This window comes from Oncorhynchus nerka, linkage group LG17, assembly GCF_034236695.1.
Source record: "Oncorhynchus nerka isolate Pitt River linkage group LG17, Oner_Uvic_2.0, whole genome shotgun sequence".
Lineage (NCBI taxonomy): Eukaryota > Metazoa > Chordata > Actinopteri > Salmoniformes > Salmonidae > Oncorhynchus > Oncorhynchus nerka.
Window position 1 is genome coordinate 12,687,267 of NC_088412.1, and position 23,563 is coordinate 12,710,829.

Here is a 23,563-nt window from a genome sequence, read left to right on the forward strand (position 1 = left end):
GGTCTATCCCCATGTCATTTTTGATTTCATCCAAGTTCATGAGTCTCAGTGTGGCTTAACCTTCAACCAAATAGGCACAATCTTGAATAGTGTAAACAACCCAGACTTGATACCTGGTCAGTCACATACTGAACATTCAGTGATCAATGTGAGATTCTAATGATAAAGAATGTTACTTATATATTTTTAATAAACACTAATAATTGTGGTTTTAGTTTTTCACATTTGATTTAATTCAAATAACCATATATAATAAGATATTTAAGTTAACTATTTTATATTGTTTCGTGAAAAGGTATTTAAAATACTTTAAAATATAAAATCGACCACAAACAATCTTGAAATATTGATATTTAAAGATTAAACGATTACACTATGGCCCAAAGTATGTGGACACCACTTCAAATGAGTGGATTTGGCTATTTCAGCCATACCTGTTGCTGACAGGTGTATAAAATCGAGTACACAGCCATGCGATCTCCATAGACAAACATTGGCAGTAGAGTGGAACGTACTGAAGAGCTTAGTGACTTTCAACGTGGCACCGTCATAGGATGCCACCTTTCAAACAGTACTGTTCGTCAAATTTCTGTCCTGCTCGAGCTTGGTAGGAAGTGGTAGGCCACACAAGCTCACCGAACGGGACCGCAGAGTTCTGAAGCACTTAGTAGGTAAAAATTGCCTGTCCTCGGTTGCAAACACTCACTACCGAGATCCAAACTGCCTCTGGAAGCAACGTCAGCACAAGGACTGTTCGTCGGGAGCTTCATGAAATTGCTTTCCATGGCCAAGCAGCCACACACAAGCCTAAGATCACCATATGCAATGCTGGAGTGGTATAAAGCTCGCCGCCATTGGACTCTGGAGTAGTGGACACCTGGGTTCTCTGGAGTGATGAATCACGCGTTGCCATCTGGGAGTCCGATGGATGACTCTGGGTTTGACGGATACCAGAAGAATGCTACTTGGAAGCAAGTCACCGCAGCAATGTTCCAAGCAATGTTCCAACATCTAGTGAAAATCCGTCCCAGAAGAGTGGAGGCTGTCATAGCAGCAAAGGGGGGACCATATTAATATGAATCCATATTAATGCCCTTGATGTTGGAATGAGACGAGCAGTTGTCCATTTCAGCCCAGTGATGGGTAACTTTACTAATCTAGGTATACAAATAATACAGGACAAATCATGTGTTTTAAAAAGAGTCAAATTAGGAATGTTAATTGCTTTATTTAAATGAGTTTAGCTTTTATTTACAAAATCATTTTAATATATAAACATATGTACATATCTTCCCTTATGAAAAAAATAGTATTGGTGACAAAAAATAAAGAAAAAATAAATCGACCGACAAACTAGCCAATAAATTAACATCATACATCTCTTAAACGTTCATGATGTGACTTGATTGTAATATAGTTCAATTAACGCTTTTGATCCAAAGAGGGGAAACATTTAACCTTATGGAGTCACAAATATCCCAAGCAAGTACTCCAGTCACACACATTCCAAACCAAAGGAACCAGCCATCAACCCAGGGTTCGAGAAACATCCAAGTATTCAAAGATGTTCTCTTTAGGGTTGTGGCAGAACTTTTTTTTCTTCTGAGGCTTCATATGAAATAATCAACATTTGGGGCCCACGGTTTAAAGAATACCTTACAAAATTGCTGCTGGATGGAAAGAAGTCTGAGAGGGTGACTGCTGGGTCAGTCCAGGCTATTCCAGGTGAGTTCAGGCCAGGCTAGTCCAGATCAGTCCAAGCCAGGCTAGTCCAGGTCAATCCAATCCAGTCCAGGCTAGTCCAGGTCAATCCAGTCCAGGCAAGGTCAGTCCAATCCAGGTCAGTCAAGCAGTCTCTTCCTACTGTCGGTGTTTCTTGTGGTTGACCGCCTAGGGTGCTGGCTGAAGGGAGAGCGCTCCAAATCAAACTCCATCTTCTTCTGACAATGGGCTTCATCTAAAAGACAACAGATGTACATTTCTTTACACATCACTTTGCCTTTTCTGAACTAAATGGCATATTTTAAAATTCCTAGTTGAGATATTACAAACAAAACAGTGGTTGTAGAATAATAAAAATACATACAAGCAAATTAAGTCTGAGCATAATCTCACCTATAAAATGATGAGTTCTCTTGGTGGCAGAACCTGCCTTCCCCTTGAATAACATGGGCGACTGAGTGAGAGCTAGAATCCCACTGGCAGACACTGGCTTCCTCACCTTAGAGCTCGGTGGTGTTACCACTGCTGAAGATAATCAATCAAACCAACAAACAAAAAAAATCAACTATTGCTAAATCAATAAACAGATGGAAAGTTCACCATTAGAGGAATCATATGAATAAATTCAATTCATATTTTTTTTTTTTTAACTCACAGTGAACAGTTCCAGTGGCCAAGATGGAATCTTCATCTTTCAGAGGCTCGGCACCTTTAGCCTGCTGAACCTGGCTCTCCATCCAGTCCATGTCCTCCAGCTGGTCCAGAGGAGAGCCTGCTATTTTACCAGGGGAGGGCCTGGTAACCTGGCTGGACGTGGGAGTCAGTAGTAGTGCGTCAGTCTCCTCCGTCTCCTTCAGTCTGTAGATACCCTCCAGCTCTGCCTCGTCCAATATCTCCAGCCCCTCTAGCAGGAGCTCCTCCTTCAGTCCCCGCTGCTTTCCGCCCACCACCCCAGGCCGAGCCCTCTTCTTGCGGGGCCAGCTGTTGAGGCTCTCTGGGGTGGACCTCCCCATGCTCTGGGGGGACGGCGTCAGGGGGATGAGCTCAGCTGTGCCCAGGGGGGACATGGTCCCTGCAGGGTAGCGCGTGGGGGTGTAGGACTGGCAGATGTACGTCTGGAAGCCCCCTTTCCCCGGAGTGCCCTTGGCGGGAGTGCCGTGGGTGCATAGCGATGGCGAGACGTGACCAGGGTCTCTGTGTTTGGAGCAGAGCGCAAGAGGGCTGTCCGTGTGGGGGAGGTTCATACGGTCAGTGGGAGTCTGAGACGCTGCAGCCCCATCTCCAGCACTGAAAGAGTCCATGCGCTTTAACTTAAGCTTGGGCAGCCCCGACGCTTGCATCTCCAGCTCCACTTTGTATGTTAGGGGGTTTGGGGTGACTAGCTCCTTCTTGCGACTTGTGGGGGTTCCTGAAGTCCTGGGGGTGGAGAACCGACATGGTTCAGTGGAGTACCCCCAACGGACTGCCGCCTCCCTCTGCTGGCGGTCAGGGGTCTGGCGGAAACCGTAGCTTCTCCCAGGTTTACTGGTTTCTAAGGGTATTGGCTGTTTGGTAGAGGCTTCGGTGAACTGGAAGACTTGGTCGGTCTTTGAGGGTTTCCTGGAGAAAGATATGTTCATCTTGAGGCCGTCAGTGATTTGGGTCATGACCACTTTGGCCTCGGAGATGTCGATGCTCTCGTCCTCGGAGGTGGTGCTGAACTGGGAAGAGTCAATCTGCTGGGAGCTGGCCTCCATCTCTCCCCCCAAGGCCTGGGAAGACGGCTCCCTCTCGTGGAAGTCTAACGGCACATTTAGGCTGGACACGGTGTCACTGGTTTCCTTACTCGTAAGATCCGTGCTTGCTGCTACAACAGTTAAACTCCCATTGGACAGGGATATCAGCTTCTGCCTGGTTTTAGCTTGCACACCCTGGCCAGAGCTAGTCCTGGTCAAACGTTTAGCTGAAGAGGCGGTGACAACTGTCGTTTTATTCAGTTGGGTTTTGACAGGAGTCTTTGGTGATGTTACGGACCTTGACAATCCTGAGGCCCTTTTCGTCGGTGTGCGCATGCCTTGGTGCAGAGGCATGGAGAGAGATTCTTCAACAGGGGTCCCTCCAGAGGGTGTGAGCATGCCATGGGCAGGGCTCAGAGATTTCCTGGGGGTTGTGGGAGTGGGTGGGTGGTGAGGAGGTGTTGTGGAACCAGAAGAGGGGTGTTTCTGAGTACCATCAGAGAGGTCCTGCTCATCCTTCACAGGTGTGTTGAATTTTCCCATAAGCCGTTTGGAAGACCTCGGGCGTCCACTGTTCTCTGGCGTCACCTCAACGCCACCTGCGGCAGAATTTTCCGGAATCCTGGACAGAGACGCTCGGGGGGAAACTCTGTGCGATCTCTGTACTACTTTTTCTGGAGTTTTAGATATCGCCTGTTTGCTGCTAGGACTCTTGAGTGGACTGCAGAACTTGTCAGGTGTGTTCATCAACAGCCTTGGAGAGCGTCGGGTGGAAAGGTGAGGCGACTCAGGCACCTTGAAGGGTGTGTTAGTCTCCGCGACTCTAAGTTTCTGTGGAGATGGGGACCAGGTGACGTGCTTCCTGGGCGTTCTGGAGCAGGGTGGGCTCGGGAGCAGGCTAGGGCCGATGGGAGACAGACGCCCCAGTAATGTCTTGACCGGAGTCCTCAGGATACCCTTCAGAGGGCTCTCCTTTTGGGGCGTCTCCAGCACCAAGCTCCTCCTGGCTGGGGATCTGAAGGGGCTGCCCCTCAGGGCCATGCCACCCTGCCCGTGAGAGGGCCCTGCCATCTGGCTGTCTGTGACTGAGTAACTCTGGACCCTGGAGGACCTGAAGTTCTTAGGTGTTCTGGGGGTCTGAGGGCTTCTTGGTGTCTTGCTCCCTCTAGCAGACCTACGGTGTCTACCAGGCGACTTTGTGGGAGTATTCTTTGGACTCTGAAAAGCAAAACCAATAAAGTATTTCCAATAAGTATCGCAAATTAAAACTCAGCATTGCTCTTCTTTGCTTTGGGAGAAGACAAATCGTGGAACTCACTTTTTCCACATTGTTACGTTACAGCCTTACTCTAAAATGGATTCGAAAAATAAAAATCTACACATAATACCAAAGCAAAAACTGTTTTGATGAATGTATAAAAAATATGACATTTTACATAAGTATTAAGACCCTTCTTGGGTATGACGCTACAAGCTTGTATTTGGGGAGTTTCTCCCATTCTTCTCTGCAGATCCTCTCAAGCTCTGTCAGGTTTAGATGGGGAGCATCGCTGCACAGCTATTTTCAGGTCTCTCCAGAGATTTTCAAAATTGGGTTCAAGTCCGGGCTATGGCTGGGCCACGCAAGGACATTCAGAGACTCCTTCGTTGTCTTGGATGTGTGCTTTGGGTTGTTGTCCTGTTGGAAGGTGAACCATCGCCCCAGTCTGAGGTCCTCAGCGCTCTGGAGCAGGTTATCACCAAGGATCTCTCTGTATTTCGCTCCGTTCATCTTTCCCCTCGATCCTGACTAGTCTCCCAGTCCCTGCAGCTGAAAAACATCCCCACAGCATGATTCTGCCACCACCATGCTTCACCGTAGGTATGGTATTGGCCAGGTGATGAGCGGTGCCAGGCATTGGCATTCCGGCCAAATAGTTCAATCTTGGTTTCATCAGACCAGAGAATCTTATTTCTCACAGTCAGAGTCCTTTAGGTGGCTTTTGGCAAACTCCAAGCGGGCTGTCATGTGCCTTTTACTGAGGAGTGGCTTCCGTCTAGCTACTCTACCATAAAGGCCTGATTGGTAGAGTGATGCAGAGATGGGAAAACCTTCCAGAAGGACAACCATCTCCACAGAGGAACTCTGGAGCTCTGTCAGAGCTCTCTGACCAAGGCCCTTCTCCTACGATTGCTCAGTTTGGCTGCACGGCCAGCTCTAGGAAGAGTTCTGGTGGTTCCAAACTTATTCTATTTGATGGAGTCCACTGTGTTCTTGGGGGCCTTTAATGTTTAGGTACCCTTCCACCAGATCTGTGCCTCAACACAATCTCAGAGCTCTACGAACTCCTTCAACCTCATGGCTTGGTTTTTGGCTCTGACATGCACTGTCAACTGTGGGACCTTATATAGACAGGTGTGTGCCCTTCCAAATCATAGAAGCATCTCAAGGATGACCAATGGAAACAGGATACACCTGAGCTCAATTTTGAGTCTCCTTATGTTCTTAAAATTGTATAACTGCCTTAATTTTGCCAGACCTCAGGCACAGTAGTTGCTGCCTTGGCAGCAGCTAATGGGGATCCATAATACATACAAAATACATAGCAAAGGGTCTGAATACTTATGTAAATAAGGTATCTATGTTTTTTTTTATAAAAAGGTGCAAAAATGTCTAATTTATGGGGGGGGTGTATTGTGTGTAGATTGATGAGGATTAAAAATATGTTTATATCCATTTTAGAATAAGGCTGTAACGTAACAAAATAAGGAAAAAGTGAAGGGGTCTGAATACTTTCAGAATGCACTGCATGACAACTGAAGAGGTTCAACGAGATGAAGTAGTTACCTGGAAGACATCAGAGTTAGACAACTGCCTCCAGCTGGACCTGGACTGTGTGGCTTCAAACAGAAGACGTACTGGAGACCGTACTGACCGCAGGTTTACCACACCTACAGAAATTGAATGATCAATGATGTCAATGTGTGTCAGCTGAAAGACTCCACAGAATATTGAATCAAATCAAACCAAATGTATTTATATAGCCCTTCGTACATCAGCTGATATCTCAAAGTGCTGTACAGTGGTGAATGGTGGTAACTATATGGATACACCTGAAATAATGGTGTTTAGTCCACCTACCTATTTTGCTGTCACTGAGCGGGAGCTGCGAGGAGAGAGCTTTGTCCAGGTTGCGGGAACGAGGCTGGGAGCTTGAGTAGAAACTGGAATGTCTCCTGGCAAACTTCTCCAATCTTGGACTCCTCCTCAAGTCTGTTATAAATATAATGTCTTTTATATTGTCATTTTAAAACTATTAAAACCACTGATTATTTATCAACTTATACAAATTGCATTGTTGATATGGTTGAAATTAGAAACGTTTATGAGCATCTCAGAAATGTGCACAGGACATTGAGTGTTTCGAATACACTCTTAGCACCAGTCACTGACCTTCTAGGGGCTTCACTGGCGACTCCTCAACGATGCACTCGTCTGTCGGGACAGACCTCCTGACAAATCAAACAGACAGGACATTTCACTTCTCCACTATCGTCCCCACGATGTACTGCTACCAATTCAGTTACAGTAATAACTCCTCCTAAAAAAAAATCTAAAATGTTAAACTAATACAACAAGGCTCTCCAAAGGCAAATGAGCCATTTGCACTGCCAACGATGCAAGACTCCCCTTTTTTCATATATGAATCAGAGTAAATGAATAACTCGTATTAACTAATATTAATTTGTCAATCAATACTAGTTAATCAACGCTAGTATACTATTTAATTCATACTAGTTCAAATTAAAAGCACCCCCCCTTGTAATCTCAATATCAAATCATTTCTGGGTAACAAATAATTAGTTTACTGTGATTGTTTTAAATTTAAAAAAGGATCAGAAACCCAAGTCAGTATCTGGTGTGACTCATTTGCCTCATGCAGTGTGACATATTTCATATAGAGTTGATCAGGCTGTAGATTGTGGCTTAAGGAACGTGGTCCCACTCCTTTTCAAAATGGCTGTAAGAAATTGCTGGATATTTGCGGGAACCGGAACACGCTGTCGTACACTTCGATCCAGAGCATCCCAAACATGCTCAATGGGTGACATGTCTGGTAAGGATACAGGCCATGGAAGAACTTGGACATTTTTAGCTTCCAGGAATTGTGTACAGATCCTTACGACATGGGGCTGTGAATTATCATGCTGAAACATGTGATGGCGGCCGGATGAACAGCAAGACCATGGGCCTCAGGATCTCGTCACGGTATCTTTGTGCATTCAAATTGGCATTGATAAAATGCAACTGTGTTTGTTGTCCGTAGCTTATGCCTGCCCATACCCTAACCTCACCGCCACCACGGGGAACTCTGTTCACAATATTGACATCAGCAAACTGCTCGCCCACACGACGCCATATACTCTGTCTGCCATCTGCCTGGTACAGTTGAACCCGGGATTCATCCATGAAGAGCACACTTCTCCAGCGTGCCAATGGCCATAGAAGGTGAGCATTTTCCCACTGAAGTCGGTTACCACGTCGAAATACAGTCAGGTATGACGATGCAGATGAGCTTCCCTTGAACCATTCCTGACAGTTTGCGCAGAAATTGGTTGTGCAAACCCACAGTTTCATCAGCTGTCCAGGTGGCTGGTCTCAGACAATGCGCCAGGTGAAGAAGCCGGGTGTGGAAGTCCTGAGCTGGCGTGGTTACACGTGGTCTGTGGTTGGACATATGGCTTATGGTAGAGAAATTAACATTTAAGTCTCTGGCATCAGCTCTGGTGGACATTCCTGCAGTCAGCATGCCAATTGCACGCTCCCTCAAAACTTTAGACATCTGTGGCATTGTGTTGTGCTGTTTTGTCACACATTTTAGAGTGGCCTGTTATTATCCCAGCACAAGGTACACCTGTGTAATGATCATGCCGTTTAATCAGCTTCTTGATATGCCACACCTGTCAGGTGGATGGATTATCTTGGCAAAGGAGAAATGCTCCCTAACAGGGACGTAAATACATTTGTGCACAAAATTTAAGAGAAATAAGCTTTTTGTGTATATGGAACATTTCTGGGATCTTTTATTTCAGCTCATGAAACATGGGACCAACACTTTACATGTTGCCTTCATATTTTAGTATATATATATATATATATATATATATCTTGTATAATCAGGATTTTAAGAAAACATGTTGGACTCACCTGCCCATCTGTTGCCTGTGCAGCAGACGGTTGGACACCTGCTTATGAAGGGGCGTCTCCGTCACCTTTTTGGTCAGGAGGGAATGTCGATCTGAAAGGGCAGATATCCTCTGTCAGTCCCAGGTGCTAACAAAACCTTTTAAGTTGTGTTACTGAGCTCTTGGAATGTTGAACTGTCATAGAACTCAGTGTCGTTACCACCACCTTCTGTTGCCTGGGAGCCTTTACGCTTCAGTCCATCCATGGCTGAGACAGACCGACTCCTGGGCATCTTGGCCTTCTTGGAAGGGGACATAGTCTCCTGGTTGAACAAGTTCCTCCGGACCTTTGTGACCTCTGTAGACCAAATGAAGTCGTATTAAAATTGGACAATTACAGCACAAGATGGCTGCCTGCCCTACAGGACACCTAGGGCGGGCACAAGAAGATCATCAGGGACTCCAGCCACCTGAGCCACACCCTGTTCTCCCCGCTTCAATCACTCAAGACGTGGGCAGTACAGGAGCATCATGACAAGAACTGTCAGACTGGCCAATAGCTTCTACCCTCAGACCATCAGGCTGCTGAATAGCCACCACTGCTACCAGTTTCACCCCACCACCCTCTCAACAGTCATTTACCTTACCTGCTGATTCCCCTATGGACATTCTAAGATTTTCACTGTACCCTGCAATCACACCTGCAACCCTGTTCATGCAACTATTAGACACTCTGAATCTGAGTGTATGAGACAAGGAGTTTGTTGATCTAACAAAGTTGGAGGAAATGACCTTGTGCAGCCTGCTTTGGGGGCGCTTCAGCGGCTGGTTTCTCCACAGCAACACAGAGCTTAGGCTTGGCCTGTTCATATGACACAGAGCGAGAGAGAGAGAGAGAGAGAGAGATCAACATTTGGGTGATTAGTAAGTTCATACTGTACATCCATCCAGACAGGACAAACAAAATATCCATATTACAAAGACCCAAAGACCCAATTAAATTAAATGTATCCCGTCTTAGCTCACCGCTCTGGTGGTCTTCCTGGGCACCTCGATCTGTAGACTCTGGGATGCTTCAGTCATGCTGCGATGGCGAGTCAGCCTCCCACTCCTCAAACACAACACGGGGTAGTTAAAGAGGGTTATATGAAAGTGTACTAACGGGTTAGTTAAAGAGGGTTATATGAAAGTGTACTAACGGGTTAGTTAAAGAGGGTTATATGAAAGTGTACTCATGGGTTAGTTAAGGAGGGTTATATGAAAGTGTACTCATGGGTTAGTTAAGGAGGGTTATATGAAAGTGTACTAACGGGTTAGTTAAAGAGGGTTATATGAAAGTGTACTCATGGGTTAGTTAAGGAGGGTTATATGAAAGTGTACTAACAACAGGGGTTAGTTAAAGAGGGTTATATGAAAGTGTACTAACAACAGGGGTTAGTTAAAGAGGGTTATATGAAAGTGTACTAACGGGTTAGTTAAAGAGGGTTATATGAAAGTGTACTAACGGGTTAGTTAAAGAGGGTTATATGAAAGTGTACTAATGGGTTAGTTAAAGAGGGTTATATGAAAGTGTACTAACGGGTTAGTTAAGGAGGGTTATATGAAAGTGTACTCATGGGTTAGTTAAGGAGGGTTATATGAAAGTGTACTCATGGGTTAGTTAAGGAGGGTTATATGAAAGTGTACTAACAACAGGGGTTAGTTAAAGAGGGTTATATGAAAGTGTACTAACAACAGGGGTTAGTTAAAGAGGGTTATAATGAAAGTGTACTAATGGGTTAGTTAAAGAGGGTTATATGAAAGTGTACTCATGGGTTAGTTAAGGAGGGTTATATGAAAGTGTACTAACGGGTTAGTTAAAGAGGGTTATATGAAAGTGTACTAACGGGTTAGTTAAAGAGGGTTATATGAAAGTGTACTAACAACAGGGGTTAGTTAAAGAGGGTTATATGAAAGTGTACTAACAACAGGGGTTAGTTAAAGGGCTATATGAAAGTGTACTAACAACAGGGGTTAGTTAAAGAGGGTTATATGAAAGCGTACTAACAGGGGTTAGTTAGAGGGTTATATGAAAGTGTACTAACAACAGGGGTCAGTTAAAGAGGGTTATATGAAAGCGTACTAACAGACAACTTGGAACGGTCATTGTATCACATCCACACAGCTGTACCACAGCAGATAAAGCCTCCGGACCCAGGTAACTCACCTCCTCTTGCTGGCGGAGCGGTCGCGGAGCTCCTGTAGCCGCTCCCCGCAGTCGGAGGCCATGCTGAGGGCCGTGGAGAGGGGAGGAGAGGAGGAGACGCTGTCCCTGGTCACGGACTCGTCGCTGAAGAAGTCCGAGGGCAACACGGCTGACAGGGCGGCGGGCAGCTGGGTTCCCAGGCTGTGGTATACGTCTGCTAGGACCCTAGGGATGGCCGTCAGGAACCTGACAGCCCATAACACCATTTATTCTAACTTCTTATAAACAGGGTGGTTTGAGCCCTGAATGCTGATAGGCTGACAGCCAGGGTATATGAGACCGTATACCACAGGTATGACAAAACATGTATTTTTAATGATCTAATTACATTATTGGTAACCAGTTTATAATAGCAATAAGGCACCTCGGGGGGTTTGTGGTATATGGCCAATATACAACGGCTAAGGGCTGTATCCAGGCACTCCTCGAGGTGTCATGCTTAAGAACAGCACTTAGCCGTAGTATATTGGCCATATAGCACACCCCCTCGGGCCTTATTGCTTAACTTTATATAGAGCTATTTTTATTGTAAATTTATATAGAGCTATTTTCCTCATCTCCTTAATCTGGATTCAACCCCTAAAGTTGATTTCACAGAGAAGAAACTCACACAGGAAGGACCTCATCTTGCAGGAACTTGGCCAGGTACACCGGGTCTTTGGTTAGAGAGATGATCCTAAACATGTCAGCCACCTGGGTAGAGGGAAGGAGAAATCAAAGCCTGTCAAATGACTCTATTTTGAACGGATTCAGGTAGGAGGAAGTAATATGATGGGTTGTGGAGGTGGCTACGATTAGTCATTTCCTACCTCCTCCACTGTCTGCTCCACATCCGGTGTGTCGGCCTGCTGCTCAGAGGGGAGGAGTCGGCACATCTCCAACCTGAGAACCGCCTGCAGCTGGCACCTTAGAGAGACATAGTTGGTAATTGGTTGTGTTCAGTAGGGCAAACAGTAGTAAAAACAAAAACAAAAATGAGTGTTTCTTATTGGACCAGCCCAGGTAGTCTGTTTCAGTCGGTTTGGCACTTGATGAAAACAATCCTCTATTTAAATCACACTTATCGGTGAAGACCATAAGTTACTGTTCAACATAATAATAATATTTTGAAACCAGAGACTACTTTGTTTAACAGTTACTACTTACTCTCTGAGTTTGCTGTCGGCGTCAGGCGTGTTGCTGTAAAGCTGGCGGATGGACTTGCTGGACTTGAGCAGGTTCTGTTGGACGAACAGCCAGACCTGCACCTGCCGGGCAGAGAGAAAGAGTGAAGTCAGACGTATTCCGACGAACATAAGGAAGTGGAACCCTTGCATTAAGGTTGGCCGATATCCGCATCTACATATCATCTAACTTGATCAATGTCGAGATAAATCAGTTTTAGTGCATGTGTAACCTTTATTCAATTAGGCAATTAAGTTAAGAACAAATTCTTATTTACGACGAAGGCCTACACCGGCGACGCAGGGCCAACTGTGCACCGCCCTATGGGACACCCAATCACGGCCCGGATGTGATACAGCCTGGATTCGAACAAGGGACTGTAGTGACACCTCTTTCACCGAGATGGTGCCTTAGACCGCTACCCCACTCGGTAGCCCCATGATATACAATATCCTAATATTCTCCCAAACCTACCTTGCATTCACATTAGCCGTTTATCATGTCAAGTCAGGTATTACATCACATTAGCCGTTTATCATGTCAAGTCAGGTATTACATCACATTAGCCGTTTATCATGTCAAGTCCGGTATTACATCACATTAGCCGTTTATCATGTCAAGTCCGGTATTACATCACATTAGCCGTTTATCACATCAAGTCAGGTATTACATCACATTAGCCGTTTATCACATCAAGTCAGGTATTACATCACATTAGCCGTTTATCACATCAAGTCAGGTATTACATCACATTAGCCATTTATCACGTCAAGTCAGGTATTACATCACATTAGCTTGTTTACATCAAGGGAAGAAGAGATAGTGAGTGACCTTCAGGATTTTCAAACAGAACCTGTCCACTAGGTATTTTCTTCTCTACGTCTTTCTTACCCCCAGGAACGTCTTACCCCCAGGTCTGGGTTGTGGGTCCATGGAACGTCTTACCCCCAGGTCTGGGTTGGGTCCCTGGAACGTCTTACCCCGAGGTCTGTCGTACACCCAGGTCTGTCTTACACCCAGGTCTGTCTTACACCCAGGTCTGTCTTACACCCAGGTCTGGGTTGGGCCCCAGGAACGTCTTACCCCCAGGTCTGGGTTGGGCCCCAGGAACGTCTTACCCCCAGGTCTGGGTTGGGCCCCAGGAACGTCTTACCCCCAGGTCTGGGTTGGGCCCCTGGAACGTCTTACCCCCAGGTCTGTCGTACACCCAGGTCTGTCTTACACCCAGGTCTGTCTTACACCCAGGTCTGTCTTACACCCAGGTCTGTCTTACACCCAGGTCTGTCTTACACCCAGGTCTGTCTTACCCCCAGGTCTGTCTTACCCCCAGGTCTGTCTTACCCCCAGGTCTGTCTTACCCCCAGGTCTGGGTTGGGCCCCAGGAACGTCTTACCCCCAGGTCTGTCTTACCCCCAGGTCTGGGTTGGGCCTCAGGAACATCTTGACAGCAGAGAGGAGGTGCTGGGCCTCAGTGAGGAGGGAGGAGTCTCTCTCAGCCACCGTCTTCTCATAGCCGGCCTTCAGGTGGGACAGCAGCTCGGCCTCGCTCTTGAAGTCTGACAGGAGAGTAGGCATGGAAGTTTGTGACAGTTATTAACTGCTGTGATGTTCAGAACATTCATTGAAGATAAACAGAAAGTACAGAGCTGGCATGATTCCCTATGCTACATAGAACACCAAGAACCAACTCTGTTCTATAAAAGTAAAATGTTTTATTTCAATGCTCTGTAATACACCCATCTTCATTCCGCTGTCTAAAGATTATGAGAATAGGCCTCTTATCAATCATTTGACCATTAAAAGCTGAATCTGAACCATGCTGAGACTATGGGTTAGCCCTTTGGGAGCAGAACACTTAAGATATATCCCTGTTGTTGTGGTGGGGGTCAGACAGGCCCTTGCGTTGGGCCAGACAGACCAGGCCCTTGCGTTGGGCCAGACAGACCAGGCCCTTGCGTTGGGCCAGACAGACCAGGCCCTTGCGTTGGGCCAGACAGACCAGACACTTGCGTTGGGCCAGACAGACCAGACACTTGCGTTGGGCCAGACAGACCAGACACTTGCGTTGGGCCAGACAGACCAGACACTTGCGTTGGGCCAGACAGACCAGACACTTGCGTTGGGCCAGACAGACCAGACACTTGCGTTGGGCCAGACAGACAAGACACTTGCGTTGGGCCAGACAGACAAGACACTTGCGTTGGGCCAGACAGACAAGACACTTGCGTTGGGCCAGACAGACAAGACACTTACGTTGGGCCAGACAGACAAGACACTTACGTTGGGCCAGACAGACAAGACACTTACGTTGGGCGTGGGGTCCAGTCTTGGCCCTGTTTCCTGAGCGTCTTTTCCCCAGCCTCTCCTGTCCCCTGCAGCCCTCAGCCCCCACCTCAGTCTCTCCAGCCTGGCTTTTCTGGGCCTTGACATTCAGACGGGCCACGTTCAGCATCTGCAGTGAGCGGCTCATCGTCTTCATCTTCTGCCTCACTGGCGTGCGCTGGGCGCCCCCTGCAGGCGGCAGGAGAATAGACAGACACTCAGCAGGGGAAGAACAACATGATAACAAGTGTCTCGTCATTGTAGGTTATGAGGGGCTACACCGATGGCGTATCACAGAAGAATCGAAAGCCATTTGTTTACACGAGACGCTCACTGATTAGTACAAAAATATATAGAGACATTTCTAAAATACAAACAGAAGTCACTGACAATTGAGGGAGGGGGGGGGTCTTGAGAGATATGAGTGGGGGAGGGGATATGCAGTCAGTAGGGTCTGAGGCGTTTCCTTACGTTTCTTCCCCGTCTTGTCACTGTGGGACTGGGAGGTCATTCTCTGGTAGAGTTCTGCCAGGCTGATGACCAAGTCCTGCTGATCGCCCGACAGCTCCTCTTCCTGACCCTCGGTTTCACCCTCCGGCACCGCATGGAGCAGCCTGGACACACACGGACATGGACATAGTCAACAATAGGTTAAAGGTCATGATAAAGCAGTTCAGCTACATATTTTATATATGTGTAAGAAAGACACTAACCACCGGGAAATTGTTATTTGGCCCTAGATCTATGTATTTAAAAACTAGGCGACAGTGTTCTAATGACATATTTAATATTAAGAAATTGTGATGTTTCAAATACACATAATTACAGACATAACGTTAAAAAGGGCAAATCATACCTCATTGACTCCATTAAGTGGGAGCTGACTCCTGATTGGTCTGCATGCGGGAACCAGCCCTCCACCAGCCCAGCGGTCAGAGGGCTGGACCAATGGCTGAGCTCCTGCTGTGCCCAGTCAGGAACCTGGTGCTCAACTCGAGGAGCTGTGGAGGAAGGACAGTCTGTTACGATAACACTGCACCAATAAACTAATAGAGTGAATCATTTTCTGGAGATCTGTAATTGAATTGAAAACTCAATTTGATATAAAAAGGTAAGAAAAGTCAAGACAATTAAAGTGACAGCAATGCCACAGAAGCAATGTGGAGCTCTCTCTCAGACCCTGCCGTCACCGCGAGTCGTCTCAGACCCTACCGTCACCGCGAGTCGTCTCAGACCCTACCGTCACCGCGAGTCGTCTCAGACCCTACCGTCACCGCGAGTCGTCTCAGACCCTACCGTCACCGCGAGTCGTCTCAGACCCTACCGTCACCGCGAGTTGATAGTCATATCAGACCCTACCGTAACTACGAGTTGATAGTCATCTCAGACCCTACCGTAACTACGAGTTGATAGTCATCTCAGACCCTACCGTAACTACGAGTCGATAGTCATCTCAGACCCTACCGTAACTACGAGTCGATAGTAATCTCAGACCCTACCGTAACTACGAGTCGATAGTCATCTCAGACCCTACCGTAACTACGAGTCGATAGTCATCTCAGACCCTCGATAGTCATCTCAGACCCTACCGTAACTACGAGTCGATAGTCATCTCAGACCCTACCGTAACTACGAGTCGATAGTCATCTCAGACCCTACCGTAACTACGAGTCGATAGTCATCTCAGACCCTACCGTAACTACGAGTCGATAGTCATCTCAGACCCTACCGTAACTACGAGTCGATAGTCATCTCAGACCCTACCGTAACTACGAGTCGATAGTCATCTCAGACCTCCCGTAACTACGAGTCGATAGTCATCTCAGACCCTACCGTAACTACGAGTCGATAGTCATCTCAGACCCTACCGTAACTACGAGTCGATAGTCATCTCAGACCCTCCCGTAACTACGAGTCGATAGTCATCTCAGACCCTACCGTAACTACGAGTCGATAGTCATCTCAAACCCTACCGTAACTACGAGTTGAGTCATCTCAGACCCTACCGTAACTACGAGTCGATAGTCATCTCAAACCCTACCGTAACTACGAGTTGATAGTCATCTCAGACCCTACCGTAACTACGAGTTGAGTCATCTCAGACCCTACCGTAACTACGAGTCGCTAGTCATCTCAGACCCTCCCGTAACTACGAGTTGATAGTCATCTCAGACTCTACAGTAACCGTGAGGTGTCTCAGACCCTACCGTAACTACGAGTTGAGTCATCTCAGACCCTACCGTAACTACGAGTCGCTAGTCATCTCAGACCCTACCGTAACTACGAGTCGATAGTCCTCTCAGACCTTACTCTAACTACTAGTGATCTCAGACCCTACTGTAACCACGAGTCGCAAGTCATCTCAGACCTTACTGTAACTACTAGTGATCTCAGACCCTACTGTAACCACGAGTCGCAAATCATCTCAGATATGTCGAGGCGTATAATAAAGACAGAGGAAACAGAGTCAATCATAACCTCCATCTCCCTCCATGATGTCATAGAACCCTCCCAGGACACTGCTGACTATCTCGGGCAGGTCTGAGGAGTTGTCCGCCGCTGCTGGTGCGATGACATCCAAGGTCAGGGTGTGGTAGCCGGAAGCGACGCTGGGCCGAAGGACGGTGAGCAAAGCCGTGAGGGCTGAGAGGGGAGACAGGAAGGCCGAGCACGGCAAGTCTCCTCCGTCACTCACCTCTGCAAACTGTGGAGACAAACTATTTATCAGCCCCAAAAACATTGATCATTTTGACATTACAGTAAAATAATAATTTTGATACTTCTTAACCTGATCTGTTGGGAGCATCATGACCATTGTGGAGTGGACAACACAGCGGAGTGGACAACAGAGTGGAGTGGACAACACAGCGGAGTGGACAACAGAGTGGAGTGGACCACACAGCGGACGGGACAACAGAGTGAAGTGGACAACAGAGTGGACAACACAGCGGAGTGGACAACAGAGTGGAGTGGACCACACAGCGGACGGGACAACAGAGTGGAGTGGACAACACAGCGGAGTGGACAACAGAGTGGAGTGGACCACACAGCGGACGGGACAACAGAGTGGAGTGGACCACACAGCGGACGGGACAACAGAGTGAAGTGGACAACAGAGTGGACAACACAGCGGAGTGGACAACAGAGTGGAGTGGACCACACAGCGGACGGGACAACAGAGTGAAGTGGACAACAGAGTGGACAACACAGCGGAGTGGACAACAGAGTGAAGTGGACCACACAGTGGAGTGGACAACACAGTGGAGTGGACCACACAGCGGACGGGACAACAGAGTGAAGTGGACATCAGTCAGATTTTCAGTTTTAGTTTATATGAAACCCTCTCGTTTGAAATTGAACACAACACACTGACAACTAAACCAGGAAGACAACAGTACTTCTATGTCCGACACATTGTTGCCATATTGGGTGGTTTTATTCCCGTTTGGAAAATGTCAACAGAATCTGGCAACATTGGCGCTACGGTGTAGCTTTACCATGTGAAGAGCCTGGGCAGAGAGCTCCCTTAGTAGCTGTTGGAAGACAGCTTGGCCCTGATCTGTGTGGTTGTTGATGGAACACTGCAGCACCCAGGACTCTGAGGACGCCTCTGTGAGGGAGTGGGCGTCCCAGCCCTGAAGGACCCCTTTCAGACACACCTCCACGGGGGCCGGGAGGAGCCTCTGTCTGAGGGCAACCGGCTCCAACATCACCCTGCAGCTCTGTGAAGCATCACCTGAGTACATGACAAACAGCACACAGGGGAAAACCAGCATGTTGATGTGAAACCAGATGGTTGTACTCTTATATCAATGATGAATACTATTCACTTCTACAAGATTTACAAGTGTGGCCTTTTATTGTGGTTTGGTTAACATGTGTAGGCATAATAGCTTTGTTATGTCATGAGAGTTATCCAGTGACAGAGGGAGATTTTCCAAATGACAGTTCACTTCCATGCATCACAAACCTTGCCCCCATCTCAGGACTCCCCCCAGGACAGGAAACGCTAGGCGGTACAGTCGTTCTGAGGACAACAGGTATCCCATGCTAGAGTCGAGTGGAAAGGTCTCTCTCCCCAAAATGGCATCTGAAGGGGAGTCTATGGGGGACTGAACACTGGAGGGCTTGTGAGGACAGCAGAGGTTTAGCAGGGCGTCCATGGGGACGACTCTACCACCCATCTCCCTCAACACCTCAGAAAGCATATCTGAGCCCCAGTGCTCTTCACTTCTCATAACCTGGAATGAAAGACAGGTCAGCAAATATTTTAACAGATTCCCAATTACATTTGTCCAGTTATTTGAAAGCAACTGTCACTATTTACCTGGACGTATGAAGTGCTGTCCACCCAGTGAAGGACAACTTGACGTTGGACCAACATTTCATGGAGTCCCTTGGGTAGGATACGGTCAGACACATCTGTGTGACTGGCACCTACAGGGATTCCAGCAAGGGCCACATATTCTCCTAAATCTGCCCTGGAGTGAGGACAGCTTGACAAGAGGAATAACACATTTCTTCCCAGGCTTGACAATTCATCCTCTGGAGAAAGAGGGCCTCCTCTACCTCTCCTGGGTCTCAATGTCAATTTGGTGGGAGAGGTGATATCTGGTCTGTCCCATTGGAAGTCCAACAAAGCTTCTTTCAATGCATTCTGTATGGAAGCAGCAGGGCTGGTGGGTTGATTCCTTGGCTGAGCCGAGATTGTCTTCACACTTGCATCGAACTTTAATTGAAACTCCACCTCGAAGTCTTCAAAAGTTTTGTCTCGTAGTTCTTTAAAATCAGAGCCCCTGGATATCAGGTTACCATTGCGTCCAGTTCTTGATTGACAGAATTTGTAACCCCATCGCACCTTCTCGAATCCATACTTATATCCGAAATGAAGCAGAATTCGGAGAATGCCCTGCTTCAGTGGATGGTTTTTGACATTGACGTGTCCTGATGGCCGATAATCCACATCAATGACAAAAACTAAGTTATGCAAAGCCATAGCTGGAACGGGACACTTGCTCCATGTACACCAAGTAGATAGTAGTCACGAAGTTAGCACATTTCTCAGCTGGTTGAACATGAACTGGCTAATGCTAACTTCAGATACAACAGTTGCTAACGTTAGCTAGCTTGCTAGCTTCTTGGCTCAAGCTAGCGAAACAAGCTTTGTTTACGATTTTTTGTTTGTTTACCATAAACCGGTTTAGGAATGAGCAGACGCCCGCAACAATATAGTTACGACGTGTTGAATAGCTAATTATTTAGATGCAAAATTGCCACACGTTTGTTTTTTGTTTTTATCATATTAAAACGTATCTACCATTATAGTTTTAAAGATTCGCCATTTTACAGCTCCTTCTCTCCTCAAACTCTTCGCGCCCCCGAATCGAAGCCCCTCCCTCTTTGCTGTGATTGGTAACATTTGCACTCAATCGGTTCTCATTCGCCCAATGTGAGTATAATACTTGTCGATGATTTGCCACGACTGTCACAGTAATCTCCGATTGGATAACTATAACTCAATCATCTCTGTAAAATCTAAATACCCTATCAAAGTTCCGTAGTGTTTTTGAATGGGCTCCACGCTAATATCAAGTTCATGAAAATGAATTCATGAAAATAAATCAAATGAATTCATGAAAATGAATTCATGAAAATATCATGTGAGTGCTTCAAATTCCTTGGTGTCCACATCAACAACAAACTAGATTGGTCCAAACACACCAGGACTGTCGAGAAGAGGGTACGACAAAGCCCATTCCCCATCAGGAAACTAAAAGGATTTGGCATGGGTCCTGAGATACTCAAAAGGTTCTACAGCTGCAACATCGAAAGCATCCTGACCGGTGTAGGCAATTGCTCGGCATCTGGGCAAAGCTGCCTGCCATCCAGGACCTCTGCACCAGGCGGTGTCAGAGGAAGGCCCTAAAAATGGTCAAAGACCCCAGCCACCCCAGTCATAGAGTGTTCTCTCTACTACCGCATGGCAAGTGGTACCGGAGTGCTAAGTCTAGGACAAAAAGGCTTTTCAACAGTTTTTACCCCCAAGCCATAAGACTCCTGTACAGGTAACCAATGGGTTACCCGGGCTATCTGCATTGTGTCCCACCACCCAACAACCCCTCTTTTTGCGCTTCTGCTACTCTCTGTTCATCATATATGCATAGTCACTTTAACATACCTACATGTACATACTACCTCAATAAGCCAAACTAACAGGTGTCTGTATATAGCCTTGCTACTCTTTTTTCAAATGTCTTTTTACTGTTGTTTTATTTCTTTACTTACCTACACACACACACACACATACCTTTTTCTCCCCGCACCATTGGTTAGAGCTTGTAAGTAAGCATTTCACTGTAAGGTTTACACCTGTTGTATTCGGCGCACGTGACAAATAAACTTTGATTTGATTTTAAATTATATTCGTATTTGTGGATTAATTTACCTTCACCCAATGGCTTTAATTCAGTTTTTTTGATTTGACAGACTCACAGAGAGAATAAATCATTTAGTTGTGTACATTTGACTTCCGGCGCCGCCAGAGATGGCCGCCTCGCTTCGCTTTCCTAGGAAACTATGCAGTATTTAGTTTTTTTACCATGTTATTTCTTACATTGGTACCCCAGGGAACCTTAGGTATTATTACATACAGCCGGGAGGAACTACTGGAAAAAAGAGCAATGACGGCCCTGAACAAACTTTATTTGACTCTATGTAAACTGGAAACCACATATCCTGAGGCTGCATTCATCGTAGCTGGGGATTTTAACAAGGGTAATCTGAAAACAAGACTCCCTAAATGATATCAGCATATTGATATTGATATACTTTTATGTACATATTCTTCATCCCTTTACACTTGTGTGTATAAGGTAATTGTTGTGGAACTGTTGGGTTAGATTACTCATTGGTTATTACTGCATTGTCGGAACTCGAAGCACAAGCATTTCGCTACACTCGCATTAACATCTGCTAACCATGTGTATGTGACAAATAAAATTTGATTTGGATTTGATTTGCTGTAAAATATTCTCTCATAAGGCTGCCGAGTGGGTGTGGTATACGGACAATATTCCATGGCTAAGGGCTGTTCTTAACCATGACGCAAAGCGGAGTGCCTGCATCCAGCTCTTTGCCGTGGTATATTGGCCATATACCACCACTGTATGCTGCAGCATAAATTATGTAATATGCCAGGGAGATATGTACATACTGTAGCTAAGAAAGTAATACTAGGTGTATGTTGTGTAGTCAGCTATTAGTAGCCCAATATGCCTCACCCTAATAAGTCGGTCCCTTTCCCCCTCATAACTTAGCCTACTGTTCTGACTTGGTGGTGCAGATGTAGTCTATAGCCTGTTTTAGAGAAATGTCATCATCTAATATTGTAAGAGGTGTCATTGTCTGCTTATATGCCCCCTTTATTTATCCTATTGTTCTGACCTGGTGTAAAGGGAAAAGAATACTGAAAGAACAGCCCATCTTCTGAATTTTGTCACTGTACATTACAAAAGTACTGACAAAAAATTAGTTATATTGACTACGTCTGTCTTAGCTCGCTCATGAATGTATTAATCTAAATTACGGATAGCCTCTTATCCGCTCATCATTCCCTTATGCCATAGTTTGTACATCTCAATTGGTTATAAGCCTATTACTCATATAAGTCTATTTCATTACTCTTATTCATAATTTCAGGAAATGTTGGAATTATTTAATTATTTTGCTTAATTTGTGTGTTATATTAAGCTCATGTGCTTTTCTTGAGGAGGAAGGGGTACGATATAATGTTGTTGGGTCTGTAACCATGTAGGCCAAAGAAAGGTCTCTTCCCATTCTAATATTTTTAATAGACATGTGATTCCAGTTGATATCGCGAGGGTTGTTTTGTTTACGCATTACGTATATTGTCTATAAAAGTGGATCTTCATGATTGTATTTTCCTTCCTTTTGAGACCACATGGGCCTAATAAAATACTTCAAATGGTAAGCTAACCACTGACTCTGGGTCTCTGTCTTTCTCCCTCTGTGTGGTGACTTAAAGAAGAGGAAAGTTAAGGCCACAACATCTTGCTGAATGTATCTGAATTTCTGTCGGTGTCCGTTATGTAAGTGTTGAACAAATAGGCCTACCTCATCGCAGCTCGTTTGTTTGCATTTGCTTATACTTAATTATAATAGAACAACCATTATGAATTTACTGAACATAAATGTAATAATGTTTGTGTATGGTTCAAAGGTCAAAACTCATGTCGAGGTTAATTATTATTGAAGGAGAATGTGGTTCTTCTCGACTCGCACAAATCCACAAGGAGTCAGTAGAAACCACATTTGATTAAGCAAGTCAGCCATAATCAGCTATGGTTTTTAAAAAGGCAGTAAATGAGACTGAAGGAACTGTTTCTCTGCCAGAGAAGGCTCTATTGATGTGTGGCAGGTGTAGCGGTGGTAAGGATCTACTCCATGGTGCTGAAAAGAAAGCTCTGCTGTTGGGACAGCTTTATGTAGGCCATAACAGTCTGTGAGCACCGTTTGTCACTGTTATAGGGCAATTCATGTATTCTTTAGTGTTGTGCTGTGGCTTTGCAGGCATGCATAAAAAAATTGAGTTTGCCAAAACAAGATTTACATGCTAAAATCGCCACTGAGGGGAAGGACATGGATCAGAAAACCAGTAAGTATATGGTGTGACCACCATTTGCCTCATGCAAAGCGACATCTCCTTCGCTTAGGGGAGCTGTTGATTGTGGCCTATGGAATGTTGTCCTACTCCTCTTCAATGGCTGTGTGAAGTTGCTGGATATTGGCGGAACCGGAACACGCTGTCGTACACATCGATCCAGAGCATCCCAAACATGCTCAATGGGTGGCATGTCTGGTAAGGATGCAGGCCATGGAAGAACTTGGGACATTTTTAGCTACCAGGTATTGTGTACAGATTCTTTCGACATGGGGCTGTACATTATCATGCTGAAAACTTGAGGTGATGGTGGCGGATGAATGGCACGACAATGGGCCTCAAGATCTCATCATGGTATCTCTGTGCATTGAATTGCCATCGATGAAATGCAATTGTTTTCGTTGTACAAAGCTTATGCCTGTCCGTACCATAACCCCACCGCCACCACAGGGAACTCTGTTCACAATGTTGACATCAGCAAACTGTTTGCCCACATGACGCCATACATGCTGTCTGCCATCTGCCCGGTACAGTTGAACCCGGGATTCA

General features: G+C 46.0%; 1 protein-coding gene across 4 annotated transcripts; it reads right to left on the reverse strand.

The window, feature by feature from the left end:
- Window positions 1-1,208: 1,208 nt before the first annotated feature.
- ticrr (TopBP1-interacting, checkpoint, and replication regulator) lies at window positions 1,209-19,703 on the reverse strand. 4 transcript variants are annotated; one of them, XM_029648199.2, is made up of 22 exons: window positions 18,662-19,703; window positions 18,305-18,575; window positions 17,832-18,070; window positions 16,813-17,038; window positions 15,191-15,335; window positions 14,806-14,948; window positions 14,320-14,523; window positions 13,423-13,568; window positions 11,995-12,095; window positions 11,658-11,754; window positions 11,459-11,541; window positions 10,810-11,034; window positions 9,630-9,711; window positions 9,396-9,465; window positions 8,824-8,961; window positions 8,626-8,716; window positions 6,871-6,929; window positions 6,559-6,690; window positions 6,265-6,368; window positions 2,378-4,655; window positions 2,116-2,247; window positions 1,209-1,957 (listed from the first exon to the last, which is right to left on the reverse strand). In XM_029648199.2, exons 1-22 carry the CDS (start codon window positions 19,328-19,330, stop codon window positions 1,842-1,844), a joined length of 5,751 nt encoding a protein of 1,916 aa, XP_029504059.2. In that variant the 5' UTR covers window positions 19,331-19,703; the 3' UTR covers window positions 1,209-1,841. The 4 variants fall into 4 exon arrangements, with proteins under 4 accessions (XP_029504059.2, XP_029504061.2, XP_029504060.2 ...); XM_029648201.2 differs by having other exon boundaries at window positions 8,830-8,961; window positions 9,630-9,714; XM_029648200.2 differs by having other exon boundaries at window positions 2,116-2,244; window positions 9,630-9,714.
- Window positions 19,704-23,563: the final 3,860 nt, after the last annotated feature.